The following is a 27222-nucleotide window of genomic DNA, read 5'->3' as shown; positions in this document are numbered from 1 at the left end:
AAACAGCATTTAGATTTCAATCTTGGACATGTTTGTTGATCACACAGCCTGTGCCAGGCCATGCTGGGTTTTGTTTTGTTTTTAAATAGTCTCACTTATGCTTTCAAAGTAAAAACATATTAACCTTATATTTTATTATATTAAACTGAACAAAATAAAATCTACAGGCCAGCAGGAACTCTTGAGAATTCTCTACTTAATGCCTATGGATTTGATAATTATTTTAAAGAAAGAATGGGTCTTAAAATCCCAGATATTACATATAGACCTTCTCTGGCTTCCTTCTGGGAGAAGGGTGACCAACTGTCCATTTTCCCAGGGATGGGGTTTCCAGGGATGCAGGACTTCCAGTGCTACAACCAGAAACGGTCCACACAAATTCAGACAGTTGGTCAACCTTCTTGAGTGTCCGTACACATGGATTCTTGTCCTATTCTGCCACTTACAAGGTAATCTCAGGACAAATCACTTCCTTCTATAAGTCTTTACAAATGTCAACTTTTTGCTATTTTTATGATTTTATTAATCCATGCAACTAATGCCCTTGTCAAAATGAATATTAAACAAAGATACAGTTACCTAAAGGAAAAAAAAAAAGATACAATTAACAGACTTGTGGACTGGTTCAAGACAACTGGCCAGATTTAGCAGATTTTTCTTTTTTAAGTATCAAAGCTGATCTATTTAATTCTTGGTCCTAGGTGTTTTTCCTCATCTAAATGTTTTACAAACTCACTTTTCCTAAATGACTACTCAGTGTAAAACTCCTCTTGAACTATTATTTTACTTAAATTACCAAATATTTTTTCATTTAATCATATATAGTTGACCCTTGAACAACACGGGTTTGAACTGCTTGGGTCCACGTATATGTGGGTTTTTTTCAATAGTACGTACTACTCAGTCTATGGTTGGTTGAATCTGCCTATACAGAGGGCCGGCTAGAAGTTACACGTGGATTTCCGACTGTGTGGAGGATTGGTGTTCAAGGGTCAACTGTATATACTTCCTCTAACTAGTCCTTTTGTAATTCTCAGATCTTTAAACGTTTAACCTCTTAAACAGCAATCATTAGGGAGATTAAGCGTAAACTTTTGATAGAGAGGGGAAAAAAGAAGAATTCAATATTACCTTTTAAATGTATCAAAAACACCTGAATCATCAAAATTAATGGCATCGGGGTGTCCAGGAGGTAGACATACATCACCAATATGAATTTCACAACATGGAATGCCATGCTGTACCACAGTCAAGCTTGGATAAAATGAGGACCAACCTAAAGTTAAAACAAACAACAGTTACATAAAGGATGGAGACTGACAGAAAGCACTCGAATTATTTATTATACAATAGACATAGCACTTCTGCATCTTAAAAATAAAGTTATTACTTGAGTTTTTCTGTAACACAAGTCATGTATCTTTGCCACAAAGCAAGTCCAAGTATTTTATTTTGCAGTGTAAAAGCCTTCCAAAGTAATTTAATTCACCATTTTATTAATATAGCAATTCTACCAATCAGCACTTCCACTGACCTACAAGATAGTGATACACGATGATGATTGAGACCATGAAATAGTCTCTGAATCGTGATTCAGGTATATAGCATATTTGGCAACCCTAAACCAAAATGCAATTACTAGAATACTCCATTCCCCGAACTACTTGAGACAACAGAGAGCTACTGTAGCACGCTACACGAATCTCCACGTTCACACCCACAGGAAGCAGAGCTCTACCTGACGACTAAGACACTCAAACATCACTAGGTTTTACTATATAAGGCATTTCTTATGGTAGTTTTCTTTAGTTTGAAAGTTTTCCCTTCCAAAAAAATTTTTTTCTTAATCATCAAAGAGTTATGCCACAAGACATGATTATAAATTTAAGAAGCTTTCTTTAAAACAGTTACTACAAATTCAAATTGAAGCCCTACCTTTATTTTTAACATAGAAAGGGTGGTCCAGCTTACACTCTACAGTAAGTAAACCATCTTCTACTGTACCAGGATCAAAAGTCAACTTCAGTACAGACTCGCCAAATGATACACTTTCTTCATGTGATAACAACTTTAGACCATCAGAACCATAGCCCTGGAAATACATGCATATAGTAAATAAATTGGCAGTATTCAATTCAACATGGAATGAAGTTCCTGTTAGACGTAAGATTTTGTGGAAACGATAAAAGTAAGACAGGATCCCTGCCATTAAGGAGCTTTCGACCCAGGAGTGAAGAAAGGCAGATACATAAATTACTACTATAAAGCAGACTAGAGTAAGCACTTCAAGTATAAATAATGCTAATGGAGTTTAATACAGAGAGGTATTAACTCCAAAAGAAGATTAGGGAGGGCTTTCAAGTCCCATTTGGACTGGGATTTAAAAGAATGAAATTTAGAAAGGCAGAAGAAAAATGCCTCACACCAAGAACAGTTGTAACAATTTCTCTGAAGAGCGCGACTTATTTGCTGAAAATGCAAGGTGAGTTCAGACTGCGAAGGAGGGCCCAGTCAGTCAGTGAAGGGATCTTAAAGACAGCCATGGTGCTTACACTTTCCTTTGAGAAGGTACTGGGAAGTCAACGGAAGCATTTTTATTAATTGTCAATTTTAAGATGAGGATAAAGACTGTAGGATAAAAGGCACCTCTAGTGCTCCATTTACTTGAAGATATTATGAGGAAACCCCATTACAATCTTGAATTGGCAAGTGCAGGGGTGGCAGAACTAGGCTAAATTTAACTTCAACTAATATTTATTGAGCATTTAGTACATGGCAGGTGCTAGGCTCCGAAAACATGAAACATTAAACACCACGTGATCCCTACCCTTAAATTCACAGAAACACAAAGGAGACAGACATGCCAATAGGTAGCTGTAGTATCCAGTCACTAGTGAACAAAATAACCAATGAGAGAAAGGGATAAGTGTAAAAATCTTCAAGGAAATAGAACTGATCAACTGAATATGAAGGGAGGAAACCAAAACAGTCAACTTCCCAGTTTTGAATCTAGCAATCAAGAAGGATAATAGAAAAGAAAAGGGAAAAGAAAAGAAAAGGGAAAAAGGAGGCCAAAGGGGGAAGAAAAAGGTAAGTCCAGTGTTGGTTACACTAGTAACTAGATTACAGAATCTTCTAGTTCTTAGAGCTGTGAGAACTTAAAACTAATCCAATCCCATCTCACAGACCAGGAAGCCAATGTCTAGCAGCCTGCCCAAGGCCAGTCATGCAAACAGTTGCTGGCAGAGCAAGAAAGAGCCCAGGTTTCCTGACTCCGAGACCAGAGTGCTTTCCACAGGCCACCAAGAAGCTGCTGTGGGCAGTACGAGCAGAGGACGTGGTGACGAGGGTGAGGAGGCTAGAATGGTAGCTCACACTTGACGTCACGGGCAGATAAGCCACCAGTCAAAAAAGACGGGAAAGTGGAAGAAGAATCAGGGCGCCGCCACGCTACACAAATCAAGAGAAGACAACCCACTGCGTCAAATGCTGCAGAGATGCCACGCAGAACAAGCAGGAAGCTCTTTGGAAATCAGAATAAAGCTAGTGGCCTTTGAGACAAGGTTAGTAGGGCAACAGACGCTGAAGTCAGACCATGGTGAACTTTGCTATAATGGTAACAGGCTGAGGGGGACACTGAAGGCAGCCATGAGAGGATTTTTCTCAAGAGACTCAACAGCAGGGAACAGCAGGATCCACATAGGAATTTTAAACAAGCACACTTCACATCCCAATTTCTCTGCCTACAGAGGAGATGGAGAAATTAAAGATTTCAAAGCTAAAGGTGACAACCGGTATTTATCCTAGGCTAGGGCCGCCCATTACGGCTTCTGCTTCTTTACAAAATGCCATGTTTTATGGGGTCATTTTAAAAGTAACAATATAATCAACTCTCAGTTATCCATAGGGGAATTAACCACTTTGTATATTACCTAAGGTAAGGCTTTGTTTTATTTATTCATTTTATTTTTAATGCCAGTTTAGTTTTCCCCAAAATACAGTGTATAGAATGCCAATAAATACACTTTTTTCCATATAAGAAAGCTTAATTATAAAAGTAAAACCTACAGTCACTGCTCCTCCCCATCAGGCTAATAAGCAAGAGTAGTCACAGAAACTCTTCCCAAAATGTAAGCTGTCACTTAAATATGAAAGTAAATGGAGGATACACCTGTAGATTAATAATAAACCTAATGTTATGGAAAAGTTTTAAGAATCTTAAATCAACCTTGTGAGTGCCCATCTGGAGATCTTCCTCATTATCACAACCTTCGGTTCTAGCAAAATCTTCAACATCCTGCCATTCCTTATTGCTTCCCTTATGAAAGCACAGTCGTGTGCCTACAGTTTAAGTAAAATACAAATATTAGATAGGTGACTAGTGGGCTGCACAAGTAAACTGTAACAAAGTCAAGGGTTCTTTTTTTTTTTACCTTTCAAAAAACAGTGCCATGCAGTTGAAGGCCAGGAATTGCACCATCCCAAATCATCATCATCTGAGAGGGAGGACATGCAGAAAATGCCAGACTCAGACTCACTGTTTGCCTACAGTAAAAAATATGACCAATTTTTTAATTTTTATTTTTTTAACATATTTTGTTAATGTCTTCATCTGAAGGTTTCAGTGGGCGATTTTATCACTCTAAACTTAGGGGGAAAGAATACCTTCAAAAACTGAAGTTCTGGGAAGTTTTAGTTCAATGCATGCTCCCACTGCTAACAAACCTTCTTAATAGTGTACATAAAACCTAGTCCACAACACGATGAGACACACTACTTCCCATCTGCATGGGCTTCAAAAGAACTTAGAGAGGGAAGTTAATGTACTGCAGCTGCTGTGCGAACTTCATAAAAGTTTCATCTCATGAATACACTTACCCTTTCGTGTCTGACTGGTGTTTCCTCCTTCCAGTGGTGATGTGGGAAGGCTGGCTCACTCTTAGAAGAGGACACTGGTGGAGGGCGTGCATAGGAATGTAAACTTTTGCTAGTGGCTATGATGTGTACAGGAGATGATCTAAAATAAAGAAGCTGTTTTAGCTGTAAAGCAGCGGTCCTTAAAGTAGATCTTTCCTTGTGATGAAAAGAACGTCATATTCCTAATGCCAACGTTATTACATACAACACCCCTACGGGAAATACTGGTACAGACATCAAGATTTCCTTTATAGTATGTTGTTCCCACTTAACCTCTTACCCAAGCCATCTTCACACATTTTAAAGGTTTTTATTCTTTTCGAATTAGACAATGTACTTTAAATTCCAAATTACTGCTTCATTTGTCTATCCACTCATTCATACAATAAGGACATGTACAAGTGCTATTTTCATTCACGAAGGTTAATACCCCCCGTGCGGGGTTCCCTCTCCATTTCTGTCTTCTTTTGTTTAGTCACCTCATCTCAGTATGAACAGGGCATCGAAGCTTAATGTGACCAACACGGACCTCTACCTACCAACTACCCATATCAGTGGGCAATAACACCAAAATGTTTAAACTTAATACAGTAGAAAGCAACCTATTTGAAACTCCTTGTAACTGGAACCATTTCTGATACAAACTTGTGAAAAGCATCTACATATGAGGTTAGTCATTTTCCAGCATGATCACCTTAAAAAAAGGTACCTCTTCTGCCTTTCTGCTTCAAAAGCCCCTTTACCAGGCAGTGCTCCCTTTAGAGTACATGGGGTTCCCAAGAACACACTCAGATCCTTCCCCCACAAACGGATCAGCCATCCAGCAACTGTACTGACTCGGGGGTTTGGACAGCAGCCCAGAGGCTGACCTCAGGGTCTGGGAGGTAAACGTGAAGATCTCAAACCAGGACAGTTCTCTTGAGATGTCAAACACAAATTTAGTCCTTAACAGAAAAAGGTTTACACGTGTCTGTACTAATCCTCTTTTTAAAAAGGGGAGAGCCATCTTACTTTCCAATTCCCCCCTTATTCCCTGAGAAATCTGATTAGCCTCTCAGTTTTTATTTTCTCTTAACATTTTTTCATTGTATTTCTGCAGAAATTACTTTTAAGTGAGGATCTATGTATAAAACTATGCTTTCATTTCATAGCACTTCTTAAATAAAAAGCCCTCAAATTTCCATGTGTTTTAGCCTACTCTCCAATTTTATATTTCAAAATACAAATACTACATATTTCATCTTTGCCCAATTTCTTCCTTTTATTACATACATTTAGATCTTTATGAAATACTAGGAATGGCCAAACTGCTAAAAATTCCTTTAGTTCATTCCTGCTTTCATAACGAATAAAATGAGTTTATCAGTTCCTCTGTTTAACCATTTAAAAGAGAAGTAACAATGCAATGTTCTAAAACGTACACGGCCTAAATGTTCTGTAAAAATTAATATGCTCAGTGTGTCTGAACCACTAATTCCATGCTCTCTTCATCCTTCTATCAGTGCAGGGATAACACAGATTCTTCCTGTCCTCAACCCCCAGTACTGTACAGTTACGACTTCAGACATCCAAAGTTCAGTAACTAACACACTTCAGCACTCTACAAGGTGCGCGAACAGCCACTGACAGTGTTAGAGACAGGCAAGACGGCAGAGCATGACTCTTCGTCTCGTTCCCTATGAAGAAGGGAAACACAGAAAATGCTGCACAGAAGAAATTTACATCTTTAGGGAGCTACTCTTCTATTTTTTTTTTTATATTAATTTTCTTCTCAGGGCTTTACTCAACTTTCTGTGAACTAAATTATAAACCCTCATAAGTTTGCTGTGAAAAATGAAAAGCATTATCTCTAAACTAGAAATAAAGAAAAAATAAAGTCCACCAGTAAAATCAGGGTTTGCTTTTTTAATTATGAAAAAATGTTTTGCTTTGTGACTATTTAAAAAATTACAATGAAAACGGGGACAATTAAGGAAGTAACACTTCAAAAGGCAAGTTTTCATTCCTGTAGAAATTTTCAGGGACTTAAACTGAATTTGCTCTGATCAAGACCAATAACCTGCTGAACAGAAGACAAACAGCAAAACTGAAGGGATCCAAGAAAACCAGGGCTTCACCCCTAACAAGTTTACTCTTTAGCAAAGAATTGTACTAACTTAGGAAAACTACCAAAATTCAGTCATTCCTGCATCACCTAGTATGGACTCTGATCTGCTCACCCACACGAGTACAAATCTGGGCGTTTCTCTCCCCTGCAAACTGTCATATTTAACTATGTCTTTTTACACAGCCATTTTTATCACCTTGGGAAGAGTTAATGAAATATTATCTACTTAGGTCTCTCTAGGAGTATTAGTTGGAAGCTTTCCTAGTTTCACAGCACAGTAACTCATTTTCTTAAACCCTGGCTTCTAGGTGAACGAAACAGTGGTTTTTATCAATGGGAGTCTACTTTTGTAAGTTCACGATTTTAGTATTAGCAACCATACAAATAACGTAAAGCCACATACATTGTGGGAAAAAACAAACCTAGACCAAAAGGAACCTGAATCAAGATTGACAGAAGTTTAAAATAAAATGTTCAGGGGGATGGTATAGCTCAATGGTAGAGCACGTGTGTAACATGCGCAAGGTCCTGGGTTCAATCCCCAGGACCTCCCTTAAAAAGTAGAAAAGCATAAACCTAACTCCACCCACCGCCCCTCCCCACCAAAAAAAAAAGTGATTAAAATAAAATGTTCATTTTAATTATGGTTCTTTAGACAAATAATCTTCATTTCTATAAATAGAAATTTATAGTAAGAGTATTCTTGGTCTAATTTATATTTTGATGCTTTTAAAACATTTACAAACATTTTTGACTCTGTTGTTCTCCTATCACTTTTATCTGATTCTCAAAATATGAAATTATAGTGTTGGGTAAAATAGCTTTGATCATTTTAAGACAAGGAGCTTAACTCTACCTGACTTTAATAAACCACTCAATAGAAGTCAATCACATTATCACTTTTAAAACCACAGAAAAAAATAATCAATAGCATTTTGTAATGGTAGAAGTTTTCAATAAGAAGACAGCCAATGTCCCACCTGTTGTAAAAGGAGCACTGCATAAGTGGGCTTTGTGGACTGGTGGCGATATTCGCTAATTCTGTTAGCCAATCCACCTCATTTTCACTGTATGTGTTTTCTGATATGTCTGAGGTATTTTGGGTCCAAGATGACCTTGGATATTCTTGATGTGACACATCTGAACTCAGTTGGTATATGGCAGATTGAGTAGGATCACTCTGAACAGCCTGAAGTTCAGGAAGATCATCTGCAAATAAGCACACTCAAAATTACAAGAAGTTACTAATACAGGGAACAATATCACAATTACAGTTGAAAAAGAGGTCCTCAAATTTAGCTAATTAATTTTGTGAGTGGAAAAATGTAAATTCGGAACATTTTCTTGAATGAAACAAGTTTTAACTGAAAAAAATGACACCTTATACATTTAAGGGTCAACAGAGTCTGACGGAAAAGTAACCCTAACTAATGTGAATGCATAAACACCCGCAGCACCCAACCATGCCATCACCACTACTGCTCACACACTGTTCCTGTTCTCTGATTTTTCCCCATTTTTTATTGCTCACCTGGAAAAATCCATACACCACACTGAGACATTTTTGCTAACATGTTAATGAGAAAAGAGGCATTTTTGTGTGCATGTATGTACTTATTGTTCACACTTTACTAAAATGTTACACAAAATCACTGCAGTAAATAAAAACAATTTTCAAAGATGAAATAGTCATGGTACACATTGTTAGGTACTACTCATTCAACCTTATCTATACTAAATTTTTTTTTTTTTTAAAAAGAGGAAGTCTGGGGGCGGAGGGCACAGCTCAAATGGTAGACCACAGGCTTGGCATGCACAAGGTCCTGGGTTCAATCCCCAGTACCTCCTCTAAAAATAAATAAATAAAAGTAAACCTAATTATATCCCCCTGAAAAAAAATTTTAAAAATTTTTTTTAATTTTTAATAAATTAAAAAACATTTTAAGTCTGAACTCAGTAACATTTACTAGTTATTTTTTCCAAAAAAATGTTTCCAAAATGTAGTCTATGACAGATCCTCAGCTACTCAAGAAAGAAAACTAGCAGTAGTCCTTAAGTACCACTCACATACATGCCAAGGCTATGATACTATAAGGAAGACTGAATTCCAAAAAAACCTGAATTTAGAAAATGAAAGGATGGGAGAAAAAGCATCTTGCATGTCTTAAAAAAAAAAATCTCTGAAACACACACCTACAAACTCTACAGATCCACTGGGTCTCCAGTATCTGTCAAGAAACCCTTCTAGTCTTGGGAGTTCCCCAAAACTGTCACTACAAAAGTACATACTCATAATTCCTATTCAGGGGGAATAACCGGAATAGCTCACTAAACCCGAAACGTCTGACAAGTACCGGTTCAGGACATTCCTCCGTAAAACTGACTAGAAAGCATCCCACTTTCCAGGAGCGGTCAAAATATCTAAGAAAACTCCACCCTCTAATTCTCCTGGTGATGCAGCCATTTCCCTTCCCTCACTGCCAACTTCCTTCTGTGACCATCACATCTTTAACTACTCTAAAGGGAAAGGGTTCTGTCTTTAAAGTTAAGTTTCATTCCCAGCTGACGTCTCTACTGCTTTAGGGAGGGGTACTCAGGCGCTCTTGGTGGGGCGGGTCTGCTCCCTCTTCCCCAGCCCGGGCTTCTGGCTCCGTCCAGAGGCAGCTGCTCCTGGTTCTTTCGGGCCATGTGCCGGATACTGCAGTGGAGGGCCGGGGTGGGGCCTGGCCGTTCTTGACAGTGGTCAGCACATGGCAGAGGTGGGCTTCCACTGGCCAGATCTCAACTTCTTGACCACCACACCTGTGCCACCGGCTACCCGCCCAGTCCCACAGTGCAATCAGCCCATCGTAGCAGGCGCCTGTTGGTAGCCGGGGCGCTGCGGGCCTTCAGGTCATTGGGTTCCGCGCTGCACGTCTGCTTGCTCCTCTCCATGGAGAACTGGAGCAGTCCTGCCCGACCAGACCACCCGAGGCGTGAGCACAGACCCGCGGCAGCTCTTCCTTTCATCGTTGCCGCCAGAGACCAGAAAAATAGCGGAAACTACTTTTAAACTGAAGTCATGAGGGGTAGTACAAGGTTTTGACTCCTGAACCCTAGGCTCCTGATCTCCTCCTGAAACCTAAAATGTAATGATGGGGAATCAACTGCCTGACTGAAATGGTGCTCCTTGCTCAACTGTAACCACTACTCAATGAATATTGGGGCCCAGCAACCCCTTAGCACTCAAGCAGGCTATGTCAGGATCTCCAAATTCCCCAAGAGCACACTAGTATATAACCTCCTCCATTTCATCATTTGTAAAATGAGGATAACAACATCTCAGAGTCTTTGTGAACATTAGGGAAAACTGCACAATAAATGGGGACAAAGCCAAGATGAAGAGCTCGGCAGCAAGCCAAGGTTACCTCTCTTCATCACCTCAAAGCAATACGATGCCGAGTCATACCTCAACACACCTACACACTCCCACAGATCTCGTCTTTGGAGTAGCTGGGCAGCAGTGATAATCATAAACGTCAGATCCTCAAGTTTCAAGGGTCCACTGTAATCTCCCCATTGTACCAACACACCAGGCACGAAGAGTGGCCAGGCATAATTTACTGAGCTCAAAGGGATGTTTCGAAAGTAACATCTTCCGAAAAGCCACACAGCAAGGTTCTCATAAGGTATGTTGAAAGGCCCATCTTTACCCACAAAGACCATCTGTAAATGAGTCTATGATAACCAGAACTAGCCCAAAGTTATGTTGGCTTTAAATAATATTTTATAAGCAGTAACAAGAGAACACTGAAAACTCCTAATGTACAAAACTTCACATACTTTTTAGCAGTCAAGGTAGGTGGAAAAGCGGCTAAACATGAAAATTAATCTGAATCTCAGTGAAACTCCTAAAAACTTAATTTTGTTTACCAAGCTCCATGTGCTCATCACAAGAGTTGTACCCAGGTGAGGATGGCAAGTTTTCATTACACTGCAGCAACTCCAGTGAGTCATTCATTCCTGAAGCTCTCTTGTCCATTACCAGCAGGAGTTTCTGTACTGCATTAGGCATCTGATTTGTCTTCACTTCCCACACCATGTTATGGTGCTCCGACTTAAAAAATAACATAAGAAAAAAAATTAAGTGATGTGATTTGGAAATGATGTAAGTATAAAATCAATCAGAGACATCACAATGCTATCTTTAACTTAATCATATACTGCTATTTGTATCCCCCTCAAATCCTTTAGACTGGGATGACATCCTGATATTTTGGCCTATAACCATGTAGTCAGCACTAAATTATACCCAAATCCCAAAGGATTAATAGCTTAACTTACATTTTGTTTCTTTAATCTGGTTACTCTCCTTTCAGACCCCAATACTGAGATCAACAGAACTTTTTTTTAAAAACTTGTATCTTCAAAGTTAGAAAAAAATTAACAAGCTTTTCCTCAATTAAATTAAAAAAGGCTGAAGGACTATTACCTCTCATAAAAATAAAAATGTTGTTTTCTTAATGAGATTTGGGACCTAACCATAATAAAAAGATACCTGTGATTCTGAATAGGCTACTATCTCTAGAAAGATGCATAAGTGTGGGATATTTAGCTAAACAAATAGTAAATCTACCATCATCTCAAGACTGCAAAGTTATAACAAAGAAGAAAATAATACAGGTTAATACACCTAAAGAATTCCTCAGCAAAATATACCAACTAAATTTTATCATGAAAGTAACATGTGGTTAGACACCTGCTTCTGAACACACTCAAATTAGTTATCTAACATGGAGGACAGAAGCAGGAAGATTTCCTGATTTTTCAGGCTCCACTCCAAATCTGGTTTTTAAAAAAAGTTCTAATGTGCTAATGTGAAATACACAAAAAATTCTAATATAACATATAGTTTTTTTCCTTAAAATAAAACAGTAAAATATACTGCTGTTAAAAGAAGTCAAGTACCCAAGCCCAGGCTGATCAAAAAATGCAGCGAAAAGATATTTATACCAGAGCTTCCTAAGCCCTGACATAATCACCAACAAACATTGACAAAATATTTCTAGACAGGCTTTTTCATTAACTTTTTAAAATTATTAAATAAATGTTATCCTGACTATAAAATATATGAGTGCTGTGGGAAAAAAATGAAAAAAGCATTTTTAAAAAAAGGAATATAATAATTATTTCTAATCCCGCTGACCAGCTATACTGTTACATTTCAGTGTATTAGTTTACAACTCCATCTTTTTCATGCAGATACCTACAATCATTAATTCTTCTTCATATTTCATATTAAATATGATCAATATACTTTTTCCTTAATAGGTTCATAAGCATTTTCCTGTGTCATTTTTTCAAAGCTCTATTTTAAACAGCTAAATAATATACATCATAATGGTGTGCCAAAATTTACTTACCCCTCCTACTCCTGAACATGTTCCCAGTTTTTCCACTCTTCTAAATAATACTGAATTTATATTCTTTTAAGTATTTGCTGACATCTGATTATTTCTTTAGATTCCCAGAGACAGAGTAGTAGTTGGATGGCAATTAAACATCTTCTTAAGGCTCCTGACACATGTAGCCAAACTGCCTACTGCCGTACTTTATTTCTAATATTTTATATTGGATGCTTTCTGCCTGCACTCCTCAATTATTATCCATTTCTTGGACATTGCTTTAGAGCCTTATACAATACCAACTGTAAAATGTACTACGGAGTAGTGAGAAGGGCATAGGAGGAGATGTAAGGAAACATGGGTCTGATTCCAGCTCGATCACTTACTAAATCTAGGACCTAAGTGAGCTTCTCCCTAATTCAGTATCTCCTAATCTAGAAAGAAGGATAACGACACCTGCTCTCCTTTCCTCCCAGAGCAGGTGTGAGGCTGAACTGAAACAAAGTGAGTGAAAGATATGCAAAATGACTTCTTAAAAGATTTTTTTATCCCTAGACTGACATAAGGCAATACTATACACACTTTGGGTACTTAATGTCCTAAACAGAACAGTAATTGAAAATAATTAACAATAGGAGACCAAACAGCCAGCTATTTAGCTTTGGCAATTTCCTTTCTGGGAAATGTGTCAAGTTATCCAATATATCTCAATAAAAACCACGTATCATGCCATGACTTTAAGCAAATAATGGTTTATCTAAAAGATGTAAGGCATCTTTTGCCTTGAGTGAGGCATTCCCAAGAAATGAACACTTTTCCGTAAGGACAATCTACTATGTACTGATTGATTAATCAGTCCCATCATCAGATACAGCAAACCTGCTGGGGCATTAACAAATAATTTCCTACAAAATTGGTAGCTACAAGAGATGTGGCTAGTAACACAAACTGACTTCCTGGACAATTTACTTAAAATCTTTACGCCTTGTTTTTAAGATGGAAATAGTAAAGCACGTATATAGGTTGTAAAAACTCAGTGAACTAATAAATGTCAAAAGCTTACAGTAGTGCCTAACGGAGCAAACTCTCCATGTAGAGTGGCCAGTATTATTAGCAACTAGCAGACAATGGGAACCATTGAAGATTTTTGAACAGAGGTCTGACACGATGAGAATTATACTTTAAACGTTCTCTTTGTCTATTTAAAAAATCATATGAAACACAACTTGAGTTTGCAGGAACATTAAAAACAAAGATTTAAGGGACAGTGTACTAAAAAACAGAGTATATTCACATTCCTAATTTCTGTATTTCTGTCTAGGTAAGCCACCCACTCCCAGCTCCCTTTGCAAGACTTCTCATAAAAGAAAAGGCAATTGGTAGTATCAGTGCAGAGTCCTTATTTAGTAATGCCTAAGACATGAGAGGAACTAGTCATTCTATGTTGAGTTCTCAGAACAGCTAATATTAATTTTAGGTAGCACATTTTAACTCCTTCTGTAGAAAACTTCCCTACATCTTACGCACACAGAACACCATTTAACCTGTCTAATGATTCAAACTTCATGTGAATATCTACTGTACGTCCTTCACATACAGATGTGATCTGAAACTTGAACATGTTCTCATTTTCTGTTTATTACGAAGTTCAGAGTTGCACCATACGTACACATACACGCCTCCTCAGAGCTATCCTGAAGCGTCTGGAGCAGAGCTGCAGTCTGTCCTGTCCTCCTCCCTCTGCAGAGCGCTCAGGCTTTCTCATCCTTCCCAGTTAGATGTGCCCTGCCCCATCAGCTGGTCCGGGGGCCCACCATTCACCATTCACAGTACACTCACATCTCCTCGCAACTTCGACCACTTCTTCAGCACTATTTAAGTCATCTACCAACATCCCATCACAATAGTCCTTAGATGAAGTGGGAAAAACATTTTCCGCTTCAAAACAAGTAACAAAAGGACCAAAGTAAATGTTTATTGAATTTGAATTCTGTATGTTTGCACCTTTCATTACTCAAGGCTATCAAAAGTGTGGTCTCTTGAGACAGTGGAGGTTTTACTTCTGTAAACCTCCTGGACAGTAAACGGGAGCCTAGACTTCAAGTCAACAGACTTGAAATTAACCTGCTCTACAGGTAACCTCGGGCAGGTTGCTTAACCTCAAGTTACCTCTACTTATCTCACAGGGCTACTGTGAGACTTAATTCAAACCCATATACGAACATAAGTTTTCTGTCTCATTTTTCTGTCAAACTATTTGGGGGAAGCAAGGTCTCTGATACAGTAAAGCAACACCAGAGGAGTCTGTACTCAAAATCCTCCCTCACATACATCACGCCAATTAGATGTTCACTGGGATAAACAAGCTCCTCTTTCAAATTTCTCCTGGTAGAGCTAACGCTATTGTTCATTCACGCTTTTGTACACTGCTTTGGTATTACAGGACTCGACATAGCTGTCTTGTGTTTTTAGTTAACTCTGTAGATGTCAACTCTTCATTAGATCAGTGATTCTCAAAAGGGAGGAGTACAATTCTCCAGCAGTTATACTTTGAAATGTCATGTTCCATATTACAAAATTTTATTGGGGGGGGGGGGGGAGGAGCGGGAAGGCCCTACTGCATTTGTTTTACAAACTTTCAGAAGTAAATACCCACAAAGTCTTAGAAAAATAAGGAGAGTAAGACATGACTAAAAATAGCTGAGTCTCAGTGAATGAAAAAGAAGGAAATTAGGTTTCAACTAAACACCTACCTACCACGTGTGGAGCATTTCCACACACTTCATCTAATTTTATATAAACCTCAAAACAGCTCTGTGAACAAAGTAGTATTCTGGATGAGGAAAACAGGACCCTAACGAATGAAAGGGACCATTTTCTCTCAAAAAAAAACAAAAACAAAAACAAAACAAAACCCTGAGCAAAAAGGGACAAAAGGTATAGACCAACATAGGTTAGTTGGACATCTACTTTCAAGTGCCTGTTCTTCCCTGAATCCTTCCTTATCTTTCCATCCTCAGTATGAGTATCAAGGAAAGGCTCTGCTATGTGTCCTGCCCTAATCCTGAAGGACTTCTATACCAAGCTCAAATTGTTTGGGGGCAGAGGATGAACTTTGTATCTCTAATGAGAAACTGAAGTAGTATTTAAAATGCATTACATAACGCCAAGCTAAAGCGAGCCTCCATAACAAACTTAACAAACTGTATTAAATGCAACTTTGTACACCGAAAGCAGCTGGGGGCTTTAATGCAGTTCTTCTAGAGTATTTTCAATGAAATTTCAAACAAAAGATTTCAAAAAAAATGTTTCTACAACTCTAGTTTGCCACAGTGCTAAGGAAACATAACAAAACAAAATCCATACCCCAAGAGTGGGCGGTATTCTTTCCATAGAACTACTGTAGAATATCACGTACCATCTATATGACCCCAAACAATTTAACCTCTATGCCTCAGTTTTCCAGGTAAACTGGACCAGCATCTGTCTATCAGTTATTAGAGATATAAAAGATATTACATCACACATCCTCACCTGGTTCCAAAGCATTCTTCTATCTCATTAGTCACTGCTGCCCCAACTAGACTCTTTGCCTTTACTGGACAGTATCAAATACAGCTACACAAGTTTTTACCAATTTCATGCCGATTTCACACAAAATACTGATTTGATGAACAACAGAAAACCTCTAACACACCACTACAAGCCATCCACAAATCTGTTTACATGAGTACTGTCAATTCAAACAGTAGTTAAGATAGGTGGTCTTATGAAAAAAAAACTTATGAAATAATATACGATTCCCAAACTTGGTTGTAATCCTAAAAAATTTCATATTACCTAAAACAATTTGTGAAAAAAGCTTTTCTAAGCTGTCAATAACTTTAAAAAATTCAAACAACTATACTAGAAATTTTTCTCTTCCTTCTGTAGCAAATGACAGTATAAATTATGATACGGAGTACCAAAGTAAACATAGATCAAAATATAAATACTGAGTCAGGCATAAACAAGAATATACAAGACTATCATTGCTAATAAATAATATCACTTTTCCTGAATTTTACGAAATAAAAGATATTTGTCAGCTTAAAAAATTTGTTATTTTCTCAGAATTAACTAAACACTTTCATGCTTAAAAGATAATACATGTAAAATATCTGGCGTTGCCTCATTAGCATGTTCTCATGATTATTTATGGCAGATTAAAAAAAAATTACTGATACTTTCATTTCAAACAAATACAGGAGACCAGTTTGCAATTCTCCCTCAAAGACCTTCAGGGTCCAGCAGTTTATTCATTCATGAAGCCCAGGTCATTTGCTTGCATCACTGAGCATTTGGCTAGTGAGGAAAAGGTCCAATGAAATTAAAATACAGTGGAGAAGACAACTCTTAAAGCGACAGTACCATGTTTCAAGGCTGAGAAGTAGGCACCGTGAAACAAGGAAAACTGGGGAGCCAGACTTGCAGGAAACCCTGGGAGAAGGTACTTTTCTAAATAATGTATGGAGTACAAGTTGGAAAAGCCAACAAAGGGGAAGAGTTCCAGGCTAAAAAAGGTAATCGGGCTTATGAAACTAAACAAAATAGAAACTAGAAAGTGAAAGCAAATCATTCTATAAATAATGTATTTGTCAAGTTCGAATAAACAGCAGTATTTTGCTGTAAAGTAAACGGCTTCCTCAAAAGTATAAAGTTGCTCAAAAACTTAACGAGTGTATTTAATTCTTTTGATTATAATTCAAATTTTCTTAAAACTTTGCCAACTATTGCCTTCTCAGAAAGAACTGAGTAGTTTACTCAGGGAAATTTAACAGCTGACCCTAACACTCTTGTTAGCAACCTAAATCAGAAGATAACAGCAAAACAACAATAACAAAAAGCAAAGACAAAGTATTAGGAGTACAATACAAATGTAGATCATTATCCACAGTTAAACAACAGGAAATTATTTACAAACGTTAAAATTATTTTAATTCTCTAAAGGTAACTTTGAAGGGGAGGGTATAGCTCAGTGGTAGAGAGCATGCTTAAAATGAACAAGGTCCCGAGTTCAATCTCCAGTACCGCCATTAACCAGCTAAATAAACCTAATTACCTCCCCCAAAACAAACAAACAAAAACAGGTAACTAATTTGAAAACCACTGTTAGGAATCGTCTATTACTGGGTAACCAACTGAAAGCACTTAGTCGGAACTGCTGGTAGGACTCCAGCACTTCCTAGTAAATATACATAAAACTCCCTTCGACCCTCCTGTCTTAGCATCAGTGGCTCCCAGAGCTAGACTCTTTTGAGTATTGCTCAGAGGTCCTTTTACAAAAGATTCTTGGTGAAGACTCCTTAAGAAAGAGCTCTAAGGAGTGTAGAATGCAAGGCGGCAAGTGAAATCCCCTAGACAGTATGTAGCGTTTAAAGAAGCTGCAAAAACCGGGCCCCGGCGGTCGACTTCGCCTGGATTCTTTTTTTGTTTTGTTTTAATCTGCCTAGGGCAGCAGCATAGGTTGGAAGGCGGAGACTGGAATCGCCTGCCAAGCCTCGGCTCTCGGTCACACAGAGGCAGTGCCTCCCAGTTCACGCCAAGTCCATCCCCCACCCTCTTTCGCCATTCATCGCGTTCCCCTCCCCTCCCCCCATCATGTGACCGCAGCCTGGACTCCAGGCTTGTTTTTCCCCTCAGTTCAGCCCCATCGCGCAGGCGCCAAGGAGCCCATTCATTCGAACTGCGTAACAATGAGCCCCGGGGCCCAGCGGCTCCGCGAGCTTCCCAGCTCGGCCAGATCCCCTCTCGGCCCCGAAAGAGGCGGCGTTTCGCTGGAGTCCCCCAACCCCGGCCGGCCGCCCACCTCGGGCCAACCTCCGACCCTCCGCCCATACGCGGGGAGTTGAAGTCAAACTTTCCTGGGCAGCCCTAGCGCCGCATCGGCCCCCTTCCCCGGCCCAGGCCCGCCCCATCTCCGCACCCGGCCGGGCCACCCACCGCGCTCCCCGGCCCGGAGAGCGGTCCGCGCCGACACCTCCCAGCCCCCGCCCCAAGACTCCCGCGGGCTGCGCCGCCGCGAAGCCCAGGTGAACTCGCGGGAGACGCCGGGCCGGTGGGTTCGCCAAGGGCAGGCATCGGCCGGTTAACTACCCCCACCATGAGGAAGAGGAAGGCCGACCCAGGCTCGCCCGGCCGCCGGCTCCCCTCGGGATCCTGCCCCTCCCTTCCCCACCCCCACCCCCTTCCCGAACTGAAAGACAACAAACCCGCTGCCGAGTGCAGGCAGCCGCGCCGCGAGCCGCCCTGGCCACGACAACACCACCAGCAGCTCGCATACCCCATTTCTGACTGGCGCCGGCTTCCCCAGCGCGCGTTACTGCTCCCGCCGCCGCTCTTAGTCCTCAACCGAAACTTTCCCACTTACCAAACCCGTCGCCATTACCAAGTCTTTCAAGCTTCGTCTTCCCCCTCCCTTCAAACCCCCGGGGGTTGAACCTCCTCCTTGCTCTTTTGCCCTCCTATTGGTCTGCGAAACTGCCACTCGATCATGTCCCTCTCTCATTGGGTGATACCACAGCCTATCTCGGGGGCGGGCTTGTATTGACTTTTGTGTTGTGTTTACTGGAGGAGACGGCGTGTCAATCACTAGAGTGAGCGCTTCGGATTGGATTGCTGCCGAGACTCCCGGGACCCCAGCCAAACTTTGCCCCCGAAATGGATTGTGGGTTCGTAGTCAGCCTAGCTCTGTTCCTCTCGGAAACCGCACATCGGAGGAACGGGTTGGACTACATGTCCCAGAGATACGTGCACTGTGCAGTCTTGATAGTAAACAAGAGTCATAGGGACACGTGTATCAGCTCGTTTGTTTTGGTGTCTGGGACAAAAGGGAGGGGGCGGAGGAAGGGAGTGTTTTAAAGCTTTGGCCTCTTCTCTTCCTTTGGGCCTCTCCTAGCACTCCGAGCAGCCTCAAGCCTCTTCCAGCACCCATTCTGGGTCATAAACAGCCAGAGTCGCTCGCGGCTCAAAGTTTGGCAGGAGGCCAAGGTATTGTTTTAGTGCGAGGGGAAGGAGATGACTGCACAGGCGGAAGCAGTGCGGCCTCGCGAGGTACCCAGTCACCCACAAATCACGGCCCCAGGCCTGATGGGGATAAAAAGATGGTGCTGGGCTCCAGTCAGAATAATTAGCATAATTCCTTTCACCTGAGCCTTGCCTCGCCACTCCCGGGACAGCAACTTGAGATTTCTCTGCCACCTGTGTTCAATTCACCCAAGATTAGATGAATGCCGGCTGTGTGCCAGGCACTGAGAGGCTTGCGGAAAAACAGTGATAGAGAAGCTCGGGGTCTGGAGAATTTACAGAGCTCCAGGTGGGGGGTGGGGATTACTATTGACTTTGGAATTGAGGCGAGTCAAAGCGGTGTTTCCCTTATTGACCAGCTTGCTTGTTGGTTAAGGCAATACAGAGGGGTATAATGTGTGACTTAAACTGATTTAATTTGTGACTCATTATCTAAGCTTACCTGGTTAGTTTTTGTTAACCATTTTTCCTCTCCAGAGGGCTTCTCACTGATAAAAGAAGAATGTCTTCCCACTTCGTTTCCACTAGGAGTTCCTCAAGTTACTAAAGCTCTGACTCACCTGAGAAGGATGGCTTCGCTGGCTTTATAGTTTACTTCACTTTAAACAAGGCTGTCCATCACAGTGCCTAGTCTATAATTGATGTTTATACCATTCCCATTACAAAGGCATTATTAAGCTTTTTTCCTTTGAACCTTTAGTGTTTAATCACTTAAGCTATGCTTTAGGTTTTGTATCTTTAGATCACTATACCTATGCTTAAAATTGTAAGAGGAAAACTTACACCAGAAGAAATCAAGTCAAAATAATCCTTTTGAAAAAGAGCCTTCAATCATAGCTAATTATTCCTTTAAACCCCCTACATTTCTTGAATTTTTAAATATACCGAAAAGCCACATAACCAAGAAATCCAAAGTAACTCCAATGTTGCAGCAAGTTTTCAAATTCTTTTAGGGACTCCCTGTTTGAATCCTTGAAGTGAAATTATAGAATAGTCCTCCTTACCATGTGATCAAAGATTTACTTTCTGTATTCACATATAGTAATCAAACTTTTTCTGTTTCTTAAAGTAATTCGGAAGGCCAATAAAATGCCTGAATTTTTCCCTGAGTAAAAAGGACAAGATTTGTATTTATCATCTTTCAGATTAACAGTGACCCCAAGACGCAAATACAGCTCTGCTATTTTGTATAATTTAATATTCTTCCCTTTTTTTTTTTTTTTTTTTTTACAGTGGAGGATCGTGTGCCCCGGGAATTGAAAAATTGAAAATATGAACTCCAGTGTTTAATTTCTTGACAAAAAGAAAAATCATCTGATCATTTAAAACTAAAATCTGAGATATTTATGTCTAATTCCCTCCAGGAAACTAAAAAGCTTTCCCTCCCCAAAAAATGAGCTCTCAAGAGCTGGTGCTTTTTCCTCCCTTCACTGTATAAACCACGAGATCTGCTTTTGGCTGAACCATATTTTAAAAGGTTTTCCAATTTGAAAGATTTTACTAGATTTCCAGAATGTATAAACAGCTCATACAACTTAATAACAACAACAAAAAAAACCCAATCCAAAAAAGCGCAGAAGACCTAAACAAACAATTCTCCAGTGAAGACATACAAATGGCCAATAGGCACATGAAAAAATGCTCAATATTACTAATTATCAGAGAAATGCAAATCAAAACTACAAGGTATCATCTCATACCAGTCAGAATGGTCATCATTCAAAAGTCCATGAATGATAAATTCTGGAGAGGGTGTGGAAAAAAGGGAACTCCCCTCCTACACTGCTGGTGGGAATGTCGTTTGGTGCAGCCATTATGGAAAACAGTACGGAGATTCCTCAAAAATCTAAAAATAGACTTACCATATGATCTAGCAATCCACTCCTTGGCATATATCCAGAGGGAACTCTAATTCAAAAAGATACATGCACCCCAATTTTCATAGCAGCACTATATACAATAGCCAAGACATGGAAGCAACCTAAATGTCCATCGACAGATGATTGGATAAGGAAGTTGTGGTACATTTATACAATGGAATACTACTCAGCCATAAAAAAGAATAAAATAATGCCACTTACAGCAACATGGATGGACCTAGAGATCATCATTCTAAGTGAAGTAAGCCAGAAAGAGAAAGAAAAATACTATATGATATTGCTCATATGTGGAATCTAAAATAGAAAAAAAGAGGATACTAATGAACTCACCTACAAAAAAAAAAAGACTCGCAGACATAATAAACAACTTCATGGTTACAGGGGAAAGGGAGTGGGAAGGGATAAATTTAGCAGTTTGAGATTTGCAAATGTTAGGTACTATATATAAAAAAAAATTAAAAAACCAAATTTCTTCTATATAGCAAAGGGAACTATATTCAACATCTTGTAATAACCTTTAAAGAAAAAGAACATGAAAACGAATATATGTATGTATATATACGGCTGGAACATTGTGCTGTACACCAGAAATTGACACATTGTAAATGACTATACTTCAATTTTTTTAAAAAAAGTTTTTACTAAAAGCCTTAGTGGAGATATTTTTATTTGTGGACACTATGGTGGGGAGAGTAACTTCAAGTTCAGATCGAGATATTGTATATTATTATAAATGATTTTCTTTTAAAGTTTTTTCCATTCGTTCAAAAATATTTAGTTCCTACTAGTTGTTGATCATTGCTAATTTACAAGGATACAAATATATAAAATATTCCACACACTTTCATTTTTGTCCGAGTCAATAAATAGAAGAGTAATATTCGTAGTTCAGTCACAACTGATTAAATATTGGTATTAGAAGCTCTACACCTTTTGGAGTACAATTAGTCATGTCTTCTGACTCTCCTAGGAAGCTAAATGCCTACCTTAGTACCTTATGTATATTTAACAGGAACATGATCATTAATTCTTGGATGACTAACAAAACCAGCCAAGTCATAAACCAGAAAAAAGATCAAAGTACAAAATTAGTAAGATCTCCTTAGAAATTTTTACATATGTGAATTCTACTCTTTAACTAATATGGATATAATTAAAGAATTTCTACATCAATTATATATTTATATATAACAAAATGATATTTGTATTATATATATTAAAAAACATCTTTTAATAAGGTATTTCCATGGTAAAGTTGACACTAAAAAGTCCATTTCTTTAAATAGCACCTACTTTTTTGGTTAGTAGATACCATATATACACAACACACATATTACACATAAACTATGCCCAAATATGTCAAGAAGTTGTCATCTAAAATCAAAATGTCTTTTCAGCAGTTTGTAAAATACTTCTGTTTTCATAAAGAAACATCAAGTTCTAATTTGTTAGTTAAAAAAAACTAGATAAATCCTTTTTAGGGGTGAAATTAAACTCTATATTTGCCTGGATTCCACCACATTTGGCACACCAATAACTACTTTGCTGGACTAAGAAAGACAGAAGTTGAAGCACAGGGCATTGCTTAACTATTTTAAATATCGCTGTTCAAAATGTTAAAAAGTAAGCAAATGAAATCATTCAAATCAAGTGCTAAAATTAGGAAATGGAACATGTATATGGACTGAAACAGGAAGTGCCCAAATTTCAGACAGTACCTTTCTTGGTGGATTATTTAAACTCTTACAAACATCCTTCCATATATCTTAGTAGACTATGTAAAGTGAGTTGATTTTGTCATGATCTTAGTTCAGGGTGCTCAGGTAAACTCAAATGGTATGGAATTGCCTGGAAATGAATGAAGGGGGCCATTTCAGAACTGGGTCTGAAATACGTATGTCTCTTGTGTTGGTGGTTTTTGATGCGACTAAAAGTTTAGATTTTACTCAGATGACTTTAAAACAAGACCTTTCTTCAGTGGGTTGGTGTGTGGGTGTTTTAACACTATCACCATTAGGAGGAAGAAATCAAGGCTTGTTGGAACAGGTACGGACAGAGCACAGAAGGGAAGACGCAGGTCACAGAGGCGGTGGGCAGGCAAGTGGGCCAAGAGGATCAGCTGTTTAGTAACAGACGGAAACTAAATCGTTGATGGTGAGCATACTGTATTGTACTCAGAAGGAGAAATATGTTGTATGTAGGAAACTTGTATAGTGTTATAAACCAATGTTACCTCAAAAAAAATTTTTTTTTAGATTGTTGGGTTTCTAAGATGGGCAGGTTTTCTGGCTTGGATATTTGCGTTCTGTCGATGCTACTGACAGGGGTAGACAATGTTGGAGAGAACAGACTTGGGCCCTGGGAGACGGGGAAAGGATGGATTCAACTTTAGATAGTGAGTCGCTGTGAAGGCAAGAAATGTGTGGCCAGAGTTCCTGTAAGCAGCTGAATGTATTTGGTGTTTAGGAGACCCAGATCTAGGGAAGTAAATGTGGCTGTCCTCATGACATGGAGGGGACTAACATTTGTGGTCTCAGTTGCCTTCAAAACGATTTTGTAAGTTGTGCAGTTGCATTTTTTTTTTTTAATTGAAGTATAGTCAGTTACAATATGTCAATTTCTAGTGTATAGCATAGTGTTTCAGTCATACATATACATACATTTGTTTTCATATTTTTCTGCAGTTGGGTATTAATGAAAATGTATTAGAGAAGGCAACAAATCATTCTAGTTGATCCCACTTCTGCTTTATAAAATCAAAAGGCAGAATGATGAAGGTTTTCATCTACTCAAATGATAGTTCATGTTTTTCACTGCAAATTTTCTAGAATAGATAGTTTCTGTATCTGAACCATTTAACACAAACTCCCACACATTTTCTCTCATTTCTGTTTGGTATCCTCAGCCTTTCACTATTTTCTTTTAGTTGCCAGTCAGATGTAGCTCATTTTAGAGGCAATTCTGATAAAAAGCAATTAAGATCATAGGAATACTATGTGCCTAAATGTGCTACACAACATTTTGCTTACATTTACCTCCACCCAAATTCACATTACCTCTTCCTTCCATATTTCTCATGCATCTTTTTGTCTGGTCCATATCAGATGCATCATGTGGTCCAAGCTACCTGCTCAACAGATGAATAAAAGAAAATAAGCCACATGAATTTTCTTATTAATATGTATTGTATTGGTGTGTTATACTGCATGTCATATGATGTTTTGAACACTGACTCCATTAAATAGCTTCCATGTGCTGTTTTAAACATCCCTTGCTCTATATATTATAATTTTTTGAAGAACAGGACATCCTATTCATATAAGCTAAGCACCATCTTGTAACTCGTTTGGATTCCCTCACAGTGCCAATCATAGAAAGGCAGACAGTATTTGTCTAATTAACATTCCAGCTTCTTGAAGTTATACAGCATATCATAATGTGCTCTATAGTCATAAAAAATATTGAGGATATTTAAGTTCAGCTTGAAGGAGCAATTACAAGAAAAAGATTTGCCAAAGATGTCTTTCGAGTGAGCACCAGTCCTAAAATAATTAAAATATTATTTGGCTTTACAGGAATGTCATTCGTATATAATTCAAGAATACAATTACTGTGTAAAGGGATGTATACTTCTGTGAAGTGTCAGTCTTCAGCCTACAAGAGGCAGTACACTTCTAAGGATACGTGGCTTCCTGTCTTGTTCCTTGGCAGGATTGCGGTAGGTTTTAGGGTAGAGATGGAAAATGAGCAATTAGAAGCAACTTTACACAAGATTTTGCCTGGTTATACTTAGTGCTCATAGACTCAGTCAAGGATTCTACTTTGTAAACTGCTTTTTCATGTTAAATAGAAAACATGGAGGGTCTCACTTCTGGGTTGTGGCGGTCAAGAGTCAACAGTCAAATGCTCTTGTCATTTCAGAGTCCCTTTCCAGTTCACACTTAACCTTTCCCTTGAACCTGAGGGGGAAAAAAGGCATTTTGTCTTTCCAAATGTCAAATGCAGGTTCATGTGCCTGATGCACAGTGCAACCAAACCAACCAAAACATCAGAGTTTGGAGCAGAGAAAGGTTTGCCAACGAAACAATCAGTCGATTTAAGAAAGAAATGGAAAATTTTATTTGAGCCAAATTTGAGGATGATAACCTGGGAAGAGCACCTCACAAAATTCTGAGAACTTTTCCACTGGTTAGAAATCAAGGTAGTTACTAAGTTTTTTGAGACAGAGGGCTGTCCATCAAATGATGTTATTGACCAGACCTAAGCAGCATCCTGGTGGGTCATGTGACCCCTTACGAGATCTAGAAGGAACGTCATTTTCTAAGGAGTTGTCTTGTTGATGCCAGGGAGATGTTGCTCTTTACAGCTGAGCAGGTATTCCTGCCAATGGGGGAGGTTCGGTGGATGCATGATGCAGACACACAGGCACAGTGTCGGGGAGAGGAAGCTAAAAGGCAGAGAATTTTTTTGTTTAAATTTTTCTTGCCTTGCCGTGAAATATAAACTTTAGTTCACAGGTTTACTGCAGGGCTAAGCAAACAAGAATGGGTGGCTCGTGCTCAAAGAAAACCCAACCTCCCTGACAGTTTGGGGGGAAGTTTTTAAAAGCAAAATTTGGGGTGAGGACTCAGGGTGTGTGACCTTCTTCTGATTGGGTGGTGGTGAGGTCACATGGCTGTGCTCCAGGAATCTGGTCTCATCCTGAAGTTTCCGTCCTTCACTTGGGTGAGGGCCTTAGTTCCTGTAGAAGAACTGGAAAGATCTGAATCAGATTGTTATGTATATCCCCTCAGGAGGGACCAGAACCCTGCCCCAGGGCTGCACTGCCTTTTGACAGCTTTTCCTTTGCTTCTGTATTCCCTCACTTCCCTAAATACTGTTTTAATCTGCCCTTTGGAACTCAGGGAAGGTCTAGGAGGCTGAAACCTTTTTCTACAAACAAGAAACAGGGGACGTGTTAAGGCTTTAGTACCCGGTAGGGCCACCCAGGGTCCTACTCAGATTCACGGTTGAGAGTAAAAAATACATTTAATATAACAACTCAGTTACCCTAACGAAACATTTCACGTGTATATATTTTGTAGTGGCTTATTTTTATTTTTTGGAAAATGGCAAGACCTAGGCTGTGGCTGAAACCTGGGAAAACCACCTACTTAACAGGTGGTAGAAAAAACCTACCTCATTTTTATGGTGGAGACAATTACTTCTGTATCATCCGCCATCACATCTCCCCACATCTAAAATTTATATGCTTCTTCAGGATTTGAGGCAACTTTCGATTTACAAATTTAAGAACATAAAAAGGGACAGGAAAACTCAGATCTGTTGGTAAAATAAAGTTTGCTTCTCAAAATCAGGCTTACAAGCTGCACTGGAAACTTTATACAAATTTCTCTGTATAGCAGGTTCAATAACAGATCACTTTTAGGAGAATATAGAGTGCGGACAAAAGAATGTTGCTTTCCGTATCAGTAAACAGACTGTTGTGGCCATCAAGCCATCAGCCACTGCAGCCACCCCTGCGGGTGCCCTGTGAGATGCAGGATGGAGGAAAACTGGATCCTGACACTAGATAGTCAAGATGCAAGTCAAAGGAGTGAGTTTAGTGAGCCCAGACTTGCATCCTCCCATACATAGAAGAGCACTAACATCATTAACTTGAGATGTCTGTGATTAGCAGTCATCTTTTGATCTTTGACCTTTTTTTTTTCCTTTCCAGCAAAAACTCCATATATCCTGGCTCCTTCCTTACCTCTTGGGAACAGTTCCTCAGAGCTCTCTTGGGGGCTATTTCCTGGGCTTTAGTCCTCAAGTACATTTCTGAAATAAAATATAACTTGTAACTTTTAGGTTGGGGGGGGGCTTTTTT

At 39.2% G+C, this 27222-nt stretch overlaps 1 protein-coding gene across 2 annotated transcripts in view; it reads right to left on the bottom strand.

The window, feature by feature from the left end:
- The window catches only part of HBP1 (HMG-box transcription factor 1), a 28239-nt gene extending 9331 nt beyond the window's left edge, over positions 1 to 18908 (bottom strand). The window contains exons 1-8 of one of the 2 annotated variants that reach the window (XM_006185317.3): positions 18818 to 18908; positions 10937 to 11120; positions 8005 to 8233; positions 4879 to 5017; positions 4434 to 4545; positions 4229 to 4341; positions 1936 to 2092; positions 1132 to 1276 (exon numbers count right to left, since the gene is read on the bottom strand). In XM_006185317.3, the coding sequence (XP_006185379.1) occupies positions 1132 to 1276; positions 1936 to 2092; positions 4229 to 4341; positions 4434 to 4545; positions 4879 to 5017; positions 8005 to 8233; positions 10937 to 11120; positions 18818 to 18832 (1094 nt within the window). In that variant the 5' untranslated portion in view covers positions 18833 to 18908. Of the gene's footprint in view, positions 1 to 1131; positions 1277 to 1935; positions 2093 to 4228; positions 4342 to 4433; positions 4546 to 4878; positions 5018 to 8004; positions 8234 to 10936; positions 11121 to 18730 lie in introns of both variants that reach the window. The other variant, XM_014559809.2, reaches the window with a different exon arrangement.
- Positions 18909 to 27222: the final 8314 nt, after the last annotated feature.

Source organism: Camelus ferus, chromosome 7, assembly GCF_009834535.1.
Source record: "Camelus ferus isolate YT-003-E chromosome 7, BCGSAC_Cfer_1.0, whole genome shotgun sequence".
NCBI lineage: Eukaryota > Metazoa > Chordata > Mammalia > Artiodactyla > Camelidae > Camelus > Camelus ferus.
This window is presented reverse-complemented; position numbering and strand designations above follow the sequence as displayed.